Below are 14046 nucleotides of genomic sequence, written 5' to 3' on the forward strand. Positions count from 1 at the left end.
AACATATTGTTGTTGATGGGAAAAGCTTTGCTTCATTTAATATTGTGTTTTCAAGCTGCTGTCGTGACTATGTAACGTCCGCCCCTGCCGGGAGCTGCTCCAGGGTGCGCTTCGCTTGGGCCCTTCCCTCCCAGCCCTTCTCCCTCTCCCCAGCTCTCCTCACTCATGTCACCCTTTATGTTGTCTGCTCTTCTTTAAACCTCCCTCCTATTTCAAGACACTTCCAAGGCCCATGATTTTCCTTCACTTTCCTCTCCAGCGGCCTTGCCCTTCTGTTTGCTGGGTTGCATTGTATTTTCCCTTGAAATTACTCTACTAGCTTCTTTCTTTCCATTCCTGTCTGTCTTTCTTCCTCCTATCTCCTTTCCTCTCGGTCTCTTTCTCTTTCATTTTTAAACCTTTGAAGTGCACGTGTGTGTTTTTACTGTGGAAAGACATACATAGCATAAAATTTACCATTTTAACTACTCTAAAGTGTGCAGTTCTGCGGCGTTAAATACAGGGACATTTTTGTGCAGCACCACCATGTCAGTCTTTTGAATTAGGTGATTTTTCTGCTTAGTGTGGGGAACAAAGAGGCTGAAGCATCAACTGTTGTTAGAAATAACTCTTGGGACGTGAGCTTTGGGTGATAATTACAACTAAAAGTTGGTTTCCTTCAATGACTTTGTCCCAGACAGAGAATGGGCTTCGGGACAATGACATCAAGCCTCGGGTCAGCGAGTGGGAAGTGATCCAGGAGACAGGGACGAAGCTGAAGCCCATGTATGGCCCCGGGTACACGGGGCTCAAGAATCTGGGCAACAGCTGCTACCTGAGTTCTGTCATGCAGGCCATCTTCAGCATCCCAGAATTCCAGAGAGCGTAAGTGTCCCCCCGCGGACCTGGGCGCACAGCGATGCCCTTCGTCCAGCCCGGTGTGTGTGGGGGAAGCCCGTCTTCATCAGCTGCTGGACATGTCACCACAGCCTCATGGTGTGACTTCTTGCACTGAAGCTGGGTGAGAACACTTGTCCAGTGTTACGGGAATCAGGTGAGATGAGGAGAGCTTCGTAACTGAGAAACTTACTGGGGTTTGTCGTATTAACGATGGCTTCCGTTTTCAGACCTTCAATCACCCTCTATGCCAAGAAAATATTAATCACCCATCTTCACAGCATGCCTGCCGCATTCCTTCTGTAGATGCGCTAGGAGAGATTCAGTGATCGGTTTGGTCAGTGTTGCCCTCCTGGTGAGTGGAGTTTCTTAGAGGATTTAAGCTTTGTGTTATTTGCTACTCGAAATGTGGTTCATAGACTGGCGCTGGTCCTTGGACTGCTGGGTATGGATCTGTGATAACTTTGGAGACGGAGAGAGAGCATGTAGGAATTTTCGTAGCAAGTCAACATTGTCAGGCTTTATTTTATTTTATTTATTTATTTATTTTAAAGATTTTATTTATTTATTTGACAGAGAGAGAGAGACAGCAAACGAGAGAGGGAACACAAGCAGGGGGAGTGGGAGAGGAAGAAGCAGGCTCCCAGCGGAGCAGGGAGCCCGATGTGGGGTTCAATCCCAGGACCCCAGGATCATGCCCTGGGCCAAAGGCAGATGCCCAACGACCGAGCCGCCCAGGCACCCCTGAAATTGTCAGGCTTTATAAGTGGCATTTCATTTTTCTAATAATTTACTTTTATTATATATCTTAAAGGAGTCATCTGTATGAGTTGAAATAAACAAAAACGCTGGCCCTTCGCCACAGATAATTGGGAGGCACTGATGGAAGATGTTTCGTAAGCGTGTGTTCAGAGGCTGCCTTCTTCCTCCCACACGGAGGGCAGAGCGGCTGTGTCTGTGGCCCTTCTCTTCCCGGGGCTGGGCTTAGAAGGGGGGCTGCACAGACTGGGACCGAGGCTGGTACAGTCATGGGCAGCCACTGCCTAAAGTTTAGAAAATTTAGAAAATTATCTGTAGTGTATTCCAGAGTGGGTTGGTTTCCACTGTGGTTCAAGTATGGAAGAGGACACACACGTACTCACAGACGGAGGGGCAGACAGCACGCTAGGAATAGCCCAGGGCAATTTTTTACCCACATGAAGTTGAAATGCTAATGGCTTTCATGGTAGTTAATCAAAAGTATATCAAATATCCTTTTTTTTTCTTTCTTGGTATTTGAAGACTTATTCTTTTTGCTGTTTTCTGGCTTTGGTAATTTATCGTCAGTTTGCATGTCTAGTTTTCATTTCCTCATCCAGCCAATGAAGAGTGGGTTCTGCTCTGCTCAGCAGGGTGCTGGGGGGGGGTCAGTGGTGAACAAAAGGATGTGGTGCCTGGCCCCACTTGGGGAAACAGACAGTGAATAAATGATCAGAAGAACAACTGCATGGTTATAAACATGGTAAGTTGCATGAAGGCAAAGGAGAAGAGATGGTCAGGGAGGATCTCTTTGAAGAAAGGGCACACAAAGGGACACACACCTTGACTGATAGGCAGCAGTGGGGACAGAGGGTTTTGGACAGAGGAAGAGCAAGTTCGACACAAAGGGACACACACCTTGACTGATAGACAGCAGTGGGGACAGAGGGTTTTGGACAGAGGAAGAGCAAGTTCGAAGCTCTGAGATGGGAACACTTTTTCAAAGGTATGCCTCACACATCATATATATATTTTTAAATTTTATTTATTTGGGGGGGAGCACAAGTTGGGGGGAGCAACAGATAGAGAGGAGGAAGCAGACTCCCCACTGAGCAGGGAGCCCAGCGCGGGGCTCGATCCCAGACCGTGGGATCAGGACCTGAGCCGAAGGCAGATGCTTAACGCACTGAGCCTCCCAGGTGCCTGACACATCGTATTATTTTTATAAATCTTTGCCCATCTCTCATACTTGTATTATTATTTGACTGGGGAATGGTGTAACTTCATCTTACATGTCTCATGGTCCCTGATTTTTAAAAAAAACATTGAAGGAAAGTCCTTGTGGTAGATGTTGTATAATTATTATTTCTTTTAAACTAGAATGGAGGGAATTTGTGTTCTTTGGTTACAAAACCCAACAACAGTTTCAGTACCTTACAGTCTATAGGTTTTGAAAATGGGGTCTACCCTCCAAAGTCTGACGAAGAGTCACCTTTCTGAATTTTTTTCTCTAATGAAAAAATGTACCTCATGTCTGTGTTTTGGATTTAAGATTCAAATATCTCCCCTCAGTGTTGTTTCAAAAGTCTCAGAATTGTACATTTAATATTCTGAACATTTAACATTCTATTTTTTTTTTAAGATTTTATTTATTTATTTGACAGAGATAGAGACAGCCAGCGAGAGAGGGAACACAGCAGGGGGAGTGGGAGAGGAAGAAGCAGGCTCACAGCAGAGGAGCCTGATGTGGGGCTCGATCCCACAACGCCGGGATCACGCCCTGAGCCGAAGGCAGACGCCTAACCGCTGTGCCACCCAGGCGCCCCTAACATTCTATTTTCTAAACATTTACTGTGTATATTAGAACACGAGCAACCTACTCATAATACTTGTCCTCAGTCTGTTCGTTCTTTTACCAAACATCACGTGGTTGAAATACTTGCTCTTCAAACTCCTTTCTCCCCAGCGGGACTGGCTCTCAGTGGAGTTGGGTCCAGGAGCAGTGTCTCCATTTTGTAAGTAGAAAGAGTGACTCACGGAGAGATTAAATGTCTTACGCACAATCAGAGTGTAATTCGGAAATGTCAGCCTGACTCCGTGATACCCTGCTTGCCACTTGAACCCGGTTTACATTTCAGAATAATTTTAATGTGAATCAAATTGAAATAAACTTGGATAAATTGAATGAGAGCTAAGATGTTATGGCAGATAGCAAAACTCTACTTTTTCGAGAACCACTAGACTGCAAGCTGAAGTTACAATATGTATTTCAAAAAGTACCTAGCATTCCTTCTGCGTTTTAATTTAACTTTGTTGTAATGAAGGATATTCCTCGTCAATTAGAAAAGTAATAGAAATGACTAGCAAAACAAACTTTTCTGACATCAAAGATTTACCACCTTTATTTTTCATTTTTCTCCACCAATCTTGCCTGAAAGCATGAGCCTTTTCCCTAATGTTCATCTTCCCAGTGAGGTTTTCTTATCTGGTCAGCTTTCGAAATATGATAAAGGCCGGCTTGTAAGAGAGGTAATGAGTCCATCATGTTGTATATTAACAAGTCCTCAGTGCAGTCTCTGACTGTGCATAGTTTGGTTACAAAGTTTGGTTGATCTCTTCTTATTTGGCTCTTGGTTCATTGAAAATTTCTAGATGGAATTGTTGCCTTAGTGACATATCCAAAAGCCATCGGAAAGGGATTGTCCTGGGGTGCCTGGGTAGCTTAGTCGGTTAAGCGTCTGCGTTTGGCTCAGGTCATGATCCCGGGTCCTGTGATCAAGCCCCGTGTTGGGCTCCCTGCTCAGTGGCGAGCCTGCTTTTCCCTCTGCCTCTCCCCCTGCTCGTGCATGCTCTCACTGGAGCCCTCTCTCTCTCTCTCAAATAAGTAAAATCTTATAAAATAAAAAGAAAAAGAAAGGGACTGTCCCAGAGAGGTGGGCTCTGTTAATTTTGACGTAGGTACATAATCTGTGGTAAAAATTCTGAGTTTGTAGACAGCAGGTGCCCAGGAGTCGAGCGGTCTGATTAGAGGTCATTGCTAATTACTAATGTGTCGTGGTTCTCTGCTAGGGCTTTGTTGCAGTAATGCCTTTTCTGTTGGTTTATAGGGAGTCAAATATGGAAATTGATTATATGATTAAATGATATGAATGCATTCATTCAACAAATATTTTTTGAGTGCCTTTTACATGGCAGATGCCATTCTAGTGCTGGAGATGCAGTAATTCAGAAAACCTATCTGCCTTCGTGGAGATTATACTCCAGGATATAATCTCTAGAGAGATAATAAACAAGGAGATAAATTATAAAATTGCAAATACTGATGCATGCCAAGAAGAAAGTCAGCCAGGGTCAGGTGATGGGGAATTAGGAGAGGTGGGGAGGTGCCTTTTAAACAGACCTGAGATGGTGCAAAGGTCCGTGGAGAGAACATTCCGGGAAAGAGACGGCAGAAGGCATGACCTTGAAGCAGGTGTGAGCTTGGCATGTCCTGGCAAAGAAGGGCACGTGGCCGGGGTGCTATGGGCTAGGGAGAGGGATGGGACTGAGGTCAGAGAAGTGGGCAGAGCAGGGTGCATGAAGTGCCAGGGAACGGGATCTTCTCCTGGATTCTTCCCTCTAGAGCTTTCACGCTCAGAGAGTCAAAGTCTGAAGATCAGAAGTTGAACAGCACAAAGCCGAGGGTATGAAATAGGAAATGAACTGAAGAAGTGAAAAGAATGATTGTACTTTGAGATTAGAGATGGGTGGTGGAAGTTGGCGCTGCTCTGTCAAGGTGAACTGTCAGAAGGAGGGGCTGGGGCCTGCTCAATGGAGCACTGACAGCGCAGAGCCTTCAGAGCAGGGCTTTGGAGCCAGGCTGCCTGGGTGTACTCTGGGCTTCATCACTCCTTCCTTGGGTAACCTTGGAAGCATCCTGATTTGTCCTCTCTCTGATGGGTAACCCTAACCATCCGTTCCTCATATGGTTGTCATGAAGACCCCACCGGATTATACAGAGAGCCCTCAAAAAGTGGTAGTTGTCACTGCTATTATCATCATTATTCATTTTGATATGATTGGCATAATTCCTTCCCATTTGTTTTTTTAATTTTTTTTTTTTTTTTTGATGGTGAGAGAGAGACAGAGAGAGAGCACAAACAGGTGGAGCAGCAGGCAGAGGGAAAGGGAGAAGCAGGCGCCCGCTGAGCAGAGAGCCGGATGTGGGGCTCGATCTCAGGGTCCTGGGATCGCGACCTGAACCGAAAGCAAATGCTTAACCAACTGAGCCACCCAGGCGCCCCTTACCATTTGTTTTTGAGATGGGAATTGTGATGGCATAAACTGGTGGTTCTTGATTCTGGCTACATGTTATAATCATTTGGGGGACTTTGAGAAGATTGCAAATCTTCAGTCTCACGCAGTGACATGGGAACGGTGGCTCTGGCTTTGGTACTTTTTGGAGAAACCCTATAGGTGATTGTAACCTGCAGCCGGCGTTGAGACCCACTGATGGAAGCACAGTCAGTTTAGGGAGGTCCATGAATATGGCTGCAGAGGTAGGGTCTCAGGAAAAGTCTTCTTGAGGTGGATGAGTTCACTTTGATAGAAAGGCAGGAAGGTCTCCCTAGGATGGCAGCGTATTTTGTTTCTGTTCTTTCAGTTCTTATGTTTTGACTCTCCCTTCTCATTTCCTAGGTATGTAGGGAATCTTCCAAGAATATTTGACTACTCTCCTTTAGATCCAACACAGGACTTCAACACACAGATGTAAGTGCTGATTGGAAAGGATCTAGAAGTTTTTTTAGAAAAGTATCCATAAGTGTTCATAATGGTTATTGCTGGGTTGCAGAATTAAAGGTATTTCTCTCCCTTTTTAAAAAATTTTCTGTAATAAAAGTGTTCTAAAATGAGCACGTGTTACTTTTGTAAGAAGAAAGATATTGATAGTTATTTATGAAGTACTGAGGATAGTTTACAATGGCATCAGTTACCAAGAAAAATCAAATAAATAAGTTATTTTTGAGTAATCGAGATAAAATGTTCCACCTAAAAGCATTCATAGGTAATGTTAATGTCTCTATGGGGAAACAACAATGACCTTTTTGTTTTTCTTTCTCCCTCCTGTCCAGGACTAAGTTAGGACATGGCCTTCTCTCGGGCCAGTATTCAAAACCTCCAGTGAAATCTGAACTCATTGAACAGGTGATGAAGGAGGAGCACAAGGTATGTGCCCCAGGGTTTGCCATGTTGATATGCAGGTAGGAGGGGCCTTTACCGGCTAGAAGGTGGATTTCCTATGATTTGGCACATGGTGGCTATAAATTTAGCGAGCTGTCTGAATAGCTATTTCATTTTGGAGTCTAGGGTGTCTGTGTGCTCTTAAAAATTGTGGTAAGAAATAGCTAGGGTTGGTGTTTCTAGTGACAGCTGCTTTATGGATTATGTGTGAGTGTCATCATTAACAGTTTTCAGAACACTGTTCTTCATAAAATAGAGCTGAGATGGAAGGAATAAGCCTTATACAAATATAAACATCTCCTTGGTAACATAATCTTGGCCCTTACAATATCTTTCTTCTCCTAAGCCTCAACTTTATTTGCTGGGATTTTTCAAGAGGCTGGTTGTTAAAAAGCAGCATACACATTCCTATTCTACCCCCTTCTCCACCCTGCTCCCACCTCCAGAGCTGAGGATTCTGAATTTCTGGAGAGGTCTGGACAGTCCTCATTTTTGGTAAGCTGCTAGGGGGTTTGTCAACCCACCCAGGTATGAGAAACTCAGTTGGCCATTCAGTCACTGTTTATTGGTAGAATAACTGATGCACTCCATCTCCTAATAGCCAGCCTTGCATTTCTGTGAGCCTGCAGAATGGGCTACTGACCCCTCCCTAGGCGGCTCTGTTGCACAACTCCAGAGGGCACTGCTCACAACCTGGTCTTTTGAGTGGTGCCCTCGAAATTCTGCAGTGCACAGCTTACACAGCTGCATTTGGCAGCCCGGTTAATGTTGTTGCCTATGGACTGAATGAAGTGCATGCCCGTTTCCCCCACCACCTGCTCTGTCTTCAGAGTGCTCTGTCTTGACTTGGGGGGCAAATCTGTTTCTCAAGTGTTGGCCTCTGTGCTCCCCCCTGAAGTCAGTCTTCCTTAACTAGATTGACAGCAGGAATCAAAAGTGAATAAACTCTTGTTCATAATGAAGCCATCTAGTTGGGGAAGTGGAGCAACTGGGAGAAGGGAGAGTATGAGGGAGCATTTAGAGGCGGTGTTTGGAGGTGAGACGAAGGAAGGGGTTGAAGAGGGTGGAGAGGGAAGTAGACACTCCAAATGGCCAGGCTGGGAGAGCAGAGTGGGGTGGAGGCTGAATGATGCATTGCTATCCAGCATGGCAAGATACCTTATCCATCCAAGACTGGAAGGCCCTCATCTGGGACACAGTTGAAGGGATGGTTTGGACGTGGGGCTGGCTTACGGGAGTCATCCAGGCCTCTTCTACCTCTGAGCTCCTGTGAGGCTTTGAAGAGGTGTTGGTGAAAACAGCTTGGTCCAACATTTTCTTTTCATCACATTTATCCTGGGGTTTCATCCATGCTATGCTACTTTGCAGGCCACTTTTGGGTCAGAGCCCACCTTCCTTGGTGGAGGAGAAGGAGACTGGATTGGGTCTCGGGGACTCTGGCTTCCCTTCTTGGCTCTAGAAGGAGCTGTGAGACTGTGGGCAAGTCACGTAAACTTCCAATCCCAGCAGTCAAATGGCAGAATTCATCCAGGTGGTGGTTGGGAATGTGGCAGGTAGGAAGCTTCTCTCTCCAATGTAAGTAAAATCTTGGTATATTACGTGCCTGTGGTTGTGTTTTTGGAATTTTCTCATTTGAGAAAATATGAATGAAAAATTACTAATTTAGTGATGTTTGCAAGTAAAGTTTGGTTTTGTTAATATTAAAATGTCCTTTTACATTAGGAAAGTAGTTCTTATATGAGCAAGGCACATGATTTATTAATTCTATGAACAATGACTGCTTGGGCCCTTGCCTGCTCCTCACCATTGGGCTTAGTGACTGTCGTGCCGTAGCTCTGTGACCTCTACGGGTCTGAACCCTACATGTGGAAACCCCTGCTTTGTCTGCCCAACATGGGTAAGCCGGCAGCATTTGGGCCATGTTTGACCTGTACGTGTGTTTTGCTTGGCCCACACATAGACATCTAAATTTCCAGCTTCGCTCTCTCTCTCTTTTTTTTTTTTCTTTGAGAGAGAGAGCGAGCGTGAGAGTGAGTGCAAATGAGGGGCGAGGGGCAGAGGGAGTGGGAGAGAGAATCTTAAGCAGGCTCCATGCCCAGTGTGGAACCCGATGTGGAGCTCGATCTCATGGCCCTGAGATCATGACCTGAGTGGAAACCAAGAGTTGGATGCTTAACTGATTGAGCCACCCAGGTGCCCCAGAACTTCCAGCTTCTCTTAAACAGTCAGACCCTGTAGCAATTCCAGGCCCATGATAGTAGATGGCTGGAGCTGAGTAGCCCCCCTCCCTTCAGACAGGACACACAGCCCTCAGCTGGAGTCCTTTTGTGATTCATGACTTGGCAGGGAAGCTGTTGTAGTTGGGTGTGTGACCTTTGATCTAGATGTTTTGTAAAATCCTTTCCTGCTCTATGGGGCCGTGATCTAGTGGTCTTTGAGAAAGAATCCTGAATGTGACCATAGTACGGTGTGTGTCTTGGGGGTCGTGGGGCAGACCCATCTAGCAGGTGGGATATGAGTGAGTCTTTGGCTCAGGCATTGATAGGGTCCCTTTCACGTTCAAAATGAGCTTGAATTGACCATAAGATTTTTGATTTTCGTTGTGGCCCTGGAGGAGTCAGCTTTAAGCTGTCACTTGAACAGATAAGTGATTCATAGTAAAATCTCCCTTCCCCTTGACAGTGGAGGGAATGACTTTCTGAGGCACCAGGATTTTCGCTGGCAGTTGGTTTCAGAGAAACCAGTTTATGAGACTCTCTGTTCTCTTCGGGGTCAGGAGCCCTTTGGTCATGTGGCCTTGTCCCAGGCCTGTGGCATTTGTGATTTGTAATGTGCCTGAAATGCCCTGAAAGAAGAAAGAAGGTGTGCTAAACCAGAGAAGGGGATGGACCCCAAGCGGAATGTGGGGTGAAGGGGAGAGAGGGCAAGAGACAAGAGTCAGAGCCATGCAGCGCCCCCACCAGCAGTGGTCCTGATACCCAAGATTGCTTATGAAAGGCCAGGCTCTTGCTGCATGCTCACGAATGCACAGAAACCTTGCCTGAAGTCACACAGCCGGTGAGGGGCGGGGCTGGGATTCACACCAGGCAGGCTGGCCCCGGAGTCTGCTTTTGACCTCTACACGATTCTGCTTCCCTAACAGTTGTTCCGGCATTTGCTTCAGGTGTCCAGTGCCTCGGTGTGTGGATGGTGTAGGTGGATGACAAAAGGGGGTCCTTAAAGTTTGCAGAATTACCAGGTGGCCTGGCAACTTGTTTCCCAGTGCCTCTGTCTTGCATTTCTAGGCTACATGCTTGCTGGTATTAAATTGGTCTGCAGACCAAGGTGAAATCTAGTTTTTGTACATGCATATGCTTAATGGACATTTTCATCTATAAAAAGATTTGCAGTATTTGTTTTGGGCATTGCCATTTCTACATAAATGTGTTCTGAATTGATTTTTAAAATTAAATTGCATCTGTAGTAGATAAAACCTCTCACTTCTCTTTCTTCAAAAAATCTATTCCTGATCTCATGCAATCTGAGACCATGCTTTCACACATTTTAATGCTGAATACTCTGCGATTTATTTCTCCTTCTGAAGATAACATGTTTGAGATAATTCTATATTTCAGACAAACTGCATTTCTTAAGTGACAATTCATTTGATTTCCCCTCTAAAAAATCCTTGGCGCATAATTATTGGTCTCAGTTTTGAGATAACCAGTGTTCGACTTTGAGGTGCTGTGATTTTACCCCCAAGCATGAGAACTATGTTTTCATTAATCTCCATTTTCCTAGGTGCGGCAAATGTAACGTTTCTAACTCACTTTTTGAAATATGAAAAGTAGCTTGGGGAATGCATTCTGTTCCTTTAGCTTTGGAGATTTGGGGTTTGGATCTGGTTAGGAACTGGGTTAGATCCAAGGTTTATGGTTTAAGGGTAAAAGTTGAAATGAACAGATGTCATACGCTTGTGTATTCGGGGCAGCCTGGGATGCGTCTGCCTTTCTTTCTTCCCCCTGGAGTCATACAGTGTGAATATCTGAGGCTCTAATGGGATACCAAGCCCCACTCTTGCTGTGTGTGCATTAATTAACGCATTAGGCTCCGAGGAATGTGCGTGAGGAGTGTCTGGCTCCCTTCTTGGTGTGAAGTTAAACAGAAAGTCCTGGGTAAGCATTTGGGAAAGATTCTGAACACCGTAGTCCTCTTGCTAATTTTAGCTGCTCTGTTTTGCAGTTGCTGATGGAGAAAGTAGGTACAGTAGCCTATAAATATGCCAGGTTCCTTAGGTGGTTGCTATTTTGGGGACTCCCGGGGCTCCCTCCTAATATAGTTAGTTGTCGGGACCAGCCGTGGCTTTAGGTGGGGAAGAGCCGGCTCGTGGGTGAGAGTGCGTGCTTCCTGAAGGCAGGTCTGACTCTTGGGCACGTCTGGTCACTCCCTCTCCTTGGGTGCGGTGACAGACCCACAGGGGTCATTGGGATGATACCACTGACGCATTGCCAACTAGGAAATGTGGTTTCTTTGACTTAGTTCTTTGGTTCTTATTTTGACTTTTGGTTTCTTTTAAGTATTAACTGCCTTATCCAGAGCCTGCTCTTTAGATTGTTTTTTTTTTTTTTTTTTTTTAATTTGCAGATATGCATACAGGTAGCATTGTGTAGCTTCAGCAACTGCCATCCTGCCAGTCTGGTTTCAGTAATCCCCCCTAGGCCCAACTTTTCCTTCCCCTTCTCTTCCTCCGTCCTCCCTTTCCTGTCCCTCCCCTTTCCTGCAGTGTTAACACCAGATCCAGGCATCCTCCTTTTCACCTGTCAAGGTTAGCACACACCTGTAACTAGAATACCTTCTTTTTTTTTCCACATAAAAATCATGTGAAAAGTTGTTTCAAGTGTTAGAAGCAAAGCAACAAAATTAATCACCGTTCTCAGCATCATCTAATACCCAGACCATGTCTGGCTTTCCCCCTGTGGTGTCAAAGATGACTTTTTTTTTATAATAATATTTTTTTTATTATATTATGTTAGTCACCATACAGTACATCCCTGGTTTTTGATGTAAAGTTCGATGATTCATTAGGTGTGTATAACACTGGGTGTTATACGCAAAGATGACTTTTAAAAGTCCCCCTCCTTTTCTTTCTGCGAGCTATTGGGTTGTGGAAGGAGCTGAATCATTTGCCCCAGGATTGCTTTAAAGACTGTTGCCTTGTTCAGCTTGTGTTTCCGATAAGCTGGAAGCTAGATCTGGAAGACTTTCTACAATACTAGATATGAGGGGAACGTACTATTAGTTGAGTACGGGAATTAGGGGGACTTCCTCCATAACCAGGTAGACTAGGGGTGGGATACGGGTGCAGGCAGCCAGCCCAGCTGATGATCAAGGCGTTAACTGTGGAGTAGTCTAGGTTGAACAAAAAAGCTCAAACCAGCTGTGAAGGAGCTGGTCTGCAGTATGATGTGGAGAGAGGGAGAGATAGCATCTCTCTGGTTAGGAAGCCTTTTCCAACAACTTCCCAGTGATCAACAGTTCTCAAGCTATAGCTTGGCAGAGGGTTGAACGAAGGATTAAGAAAGGGCAGGTGAGAGAAAACAAGGAAATGAAATGGGTAGAGAAAGAGAAGCGGTGTGGGTAGTGAAGGAGGCTGGGCGCGGGGCTGAGGTTCTAGGGATTTCACCACGGTCCCTATTGAGACTTCTCCCAGTTGCACGACCACAAAGTGGCAAAGAGCAGCAGCCAGCTTCCTGAATTTACGGACTTGTTCAGCTTCCGAGGCAGCTGCTTTGATGGGGACTGGCAGGCACGTCAAGGTGAAGCCCAGCTTGCAGGAAGAAAGTCAGCAGCAGGCAGTGAGTGTGTGCTCGTGTGAAGGCCTAAAGAGAGATGCGCCGGGGAAAAGATTGATTCCAGGCGCTGCCCCTGAGGAGCAGTTGCCGGACTGACTTGTAACGTTGGCTCCCAAGGCGCATGGGTTTGAAGGGGGCTTACTCAGAGTCCAAGACATACGGTCTTCCTTTCTCAGCAACTGGTAAGATGGACTCAGGGCCATCGGAGAGGAGAACTAGTGTGTGAAAGCGGTATTAAGACGTGGGATAAAGAGAGAGAGAGAGAGAGACAGACAGACACAGAGACAGACAGTGAGATGGAGGGAGAGCAAGTGACTGACTTTTGTAGTTGTGTGATGCTGGGCCAGTTACTTGACACTGCTTTGCCTCAGTTTCCTCATCTGTCAAATGGAGAAAATCATCATCATCATCATCATCATCAGGCTAAGTGAGTTAAGCAGGCTACATGTATAAGGTACTCAGAACTATGCCTGGCACCTCATAAGTATTCATTTAAGTTCCTAGAAGAATGTCTGACATGTTACAGCACTTTGTAAATTTGGGTTAGATGGATGAATGAATGTGAGCCATTATGCAGAGATAAGGCATTATTTTTGCATGCTTGTATTGGCTGATGCAACGCAGATAGGCGTCAGCAGTGTGAGTAAAGAGAGTTACAGTTGTTACCTCGGTTTCAGGAGGTGTATATACAGGTAAAATTAATCATCAGGTTTACAGTGGCCTTTACCTAGCACTGGAAGCACATCTGAAGCCAGGCATGTGTGCAAGCTGGTCATTTATGTAGTTTCCACATCCTCAGATGCCCCCATGCTGCGACTTTGGGGCGTTCTCCTCTAAGAGCTGCTGGCACTGTTCCAGGTCCTGGGCAGCGCCCCTCTGCGTTTATCATAGATACGTGTGTTGTCTCTCATTTCCCCACGGTCTCTCAGCTCTTTGAGGGCAGAGTCCGCAGTGGTCCAGGTGAAGAAGGTGATTAGTAAATACGGGATGACGAGGTCAGATACATATTCAGCAAGACAGGACAGTTCACCCGAGTTTTATTAGAAACATTGCTTAGAACACATGTGTTGGGGAGCTGCAGGGAGGTGGATAAGGGAATTTTCCCATCCCCTGTCACATCTGACTGTGTGACCTTGCACACCTACCATGGTCTCTGGACCCTAGGCATTGGCCCGGGTGTCCAGGAGAACTCACAGGACTACGAGACGTGCCCTCCACCTGCCGTCAGGCTGAGGACATGGGCCAGGGCAGACTGAAAGTTGAAGGAAGTGGGAGGTGCTTTGCGCTCCGAACCCAGTGATGGCCCAGGGAGCACGTTCTTTGGACTCCAGTCAGGAATGTGGCCTGGAACTGAGCAAATGGAGGTTTTCAGAAGAAGTGA

General features: G+C 45.8%; 1 protein-coding gene across 1 annotated transcript in view; it reads left to right on the forward strand.

Annotated features, from left to right (window-relative positions):
- USP13 (ubiquitin specific peptidase 13) overlaps nucleotides 1–14046 on the forward strand; it is a 109993-nt gene that overhangs the window by 52995 nt on the left and 42952 nt on the right. The window contains exons 8-10 of the mRNA XM_026498154.4: nucleotides 677–864; nucleotides 6292–6363; nucleotides 6726–6819. Of these exons, the coding sequence (XP_026353939.1) occupies nucleotides 677–864; nucleotides 6292–6363; nucleotides 6726–6819 (354 nt within the window). The remainder of the gene's footprint in view (nucleotides 1–676; nucleotides 865–6291; nucleotides 6364–6725; nucleotides 6820–14046) is intronic.

The sequence above is a fragment of the Ursus arctos genome, unplaced genomic scaffold, assembly GCF_023065955.2.
Source record: "Ursus arctos isolate Adak ecotype North America unplaced genomic scaffold, UrsArc2.0 scaffold_4, whole genome shotgun sequence".
In the NCBI taxonomy this organism is placed as follows: domain Eukaryota; kingdom Metazoa; phylum Chordata; class Mammalia; order Carnivora; family Ursidae; genus Ursus; species Ursus arctos.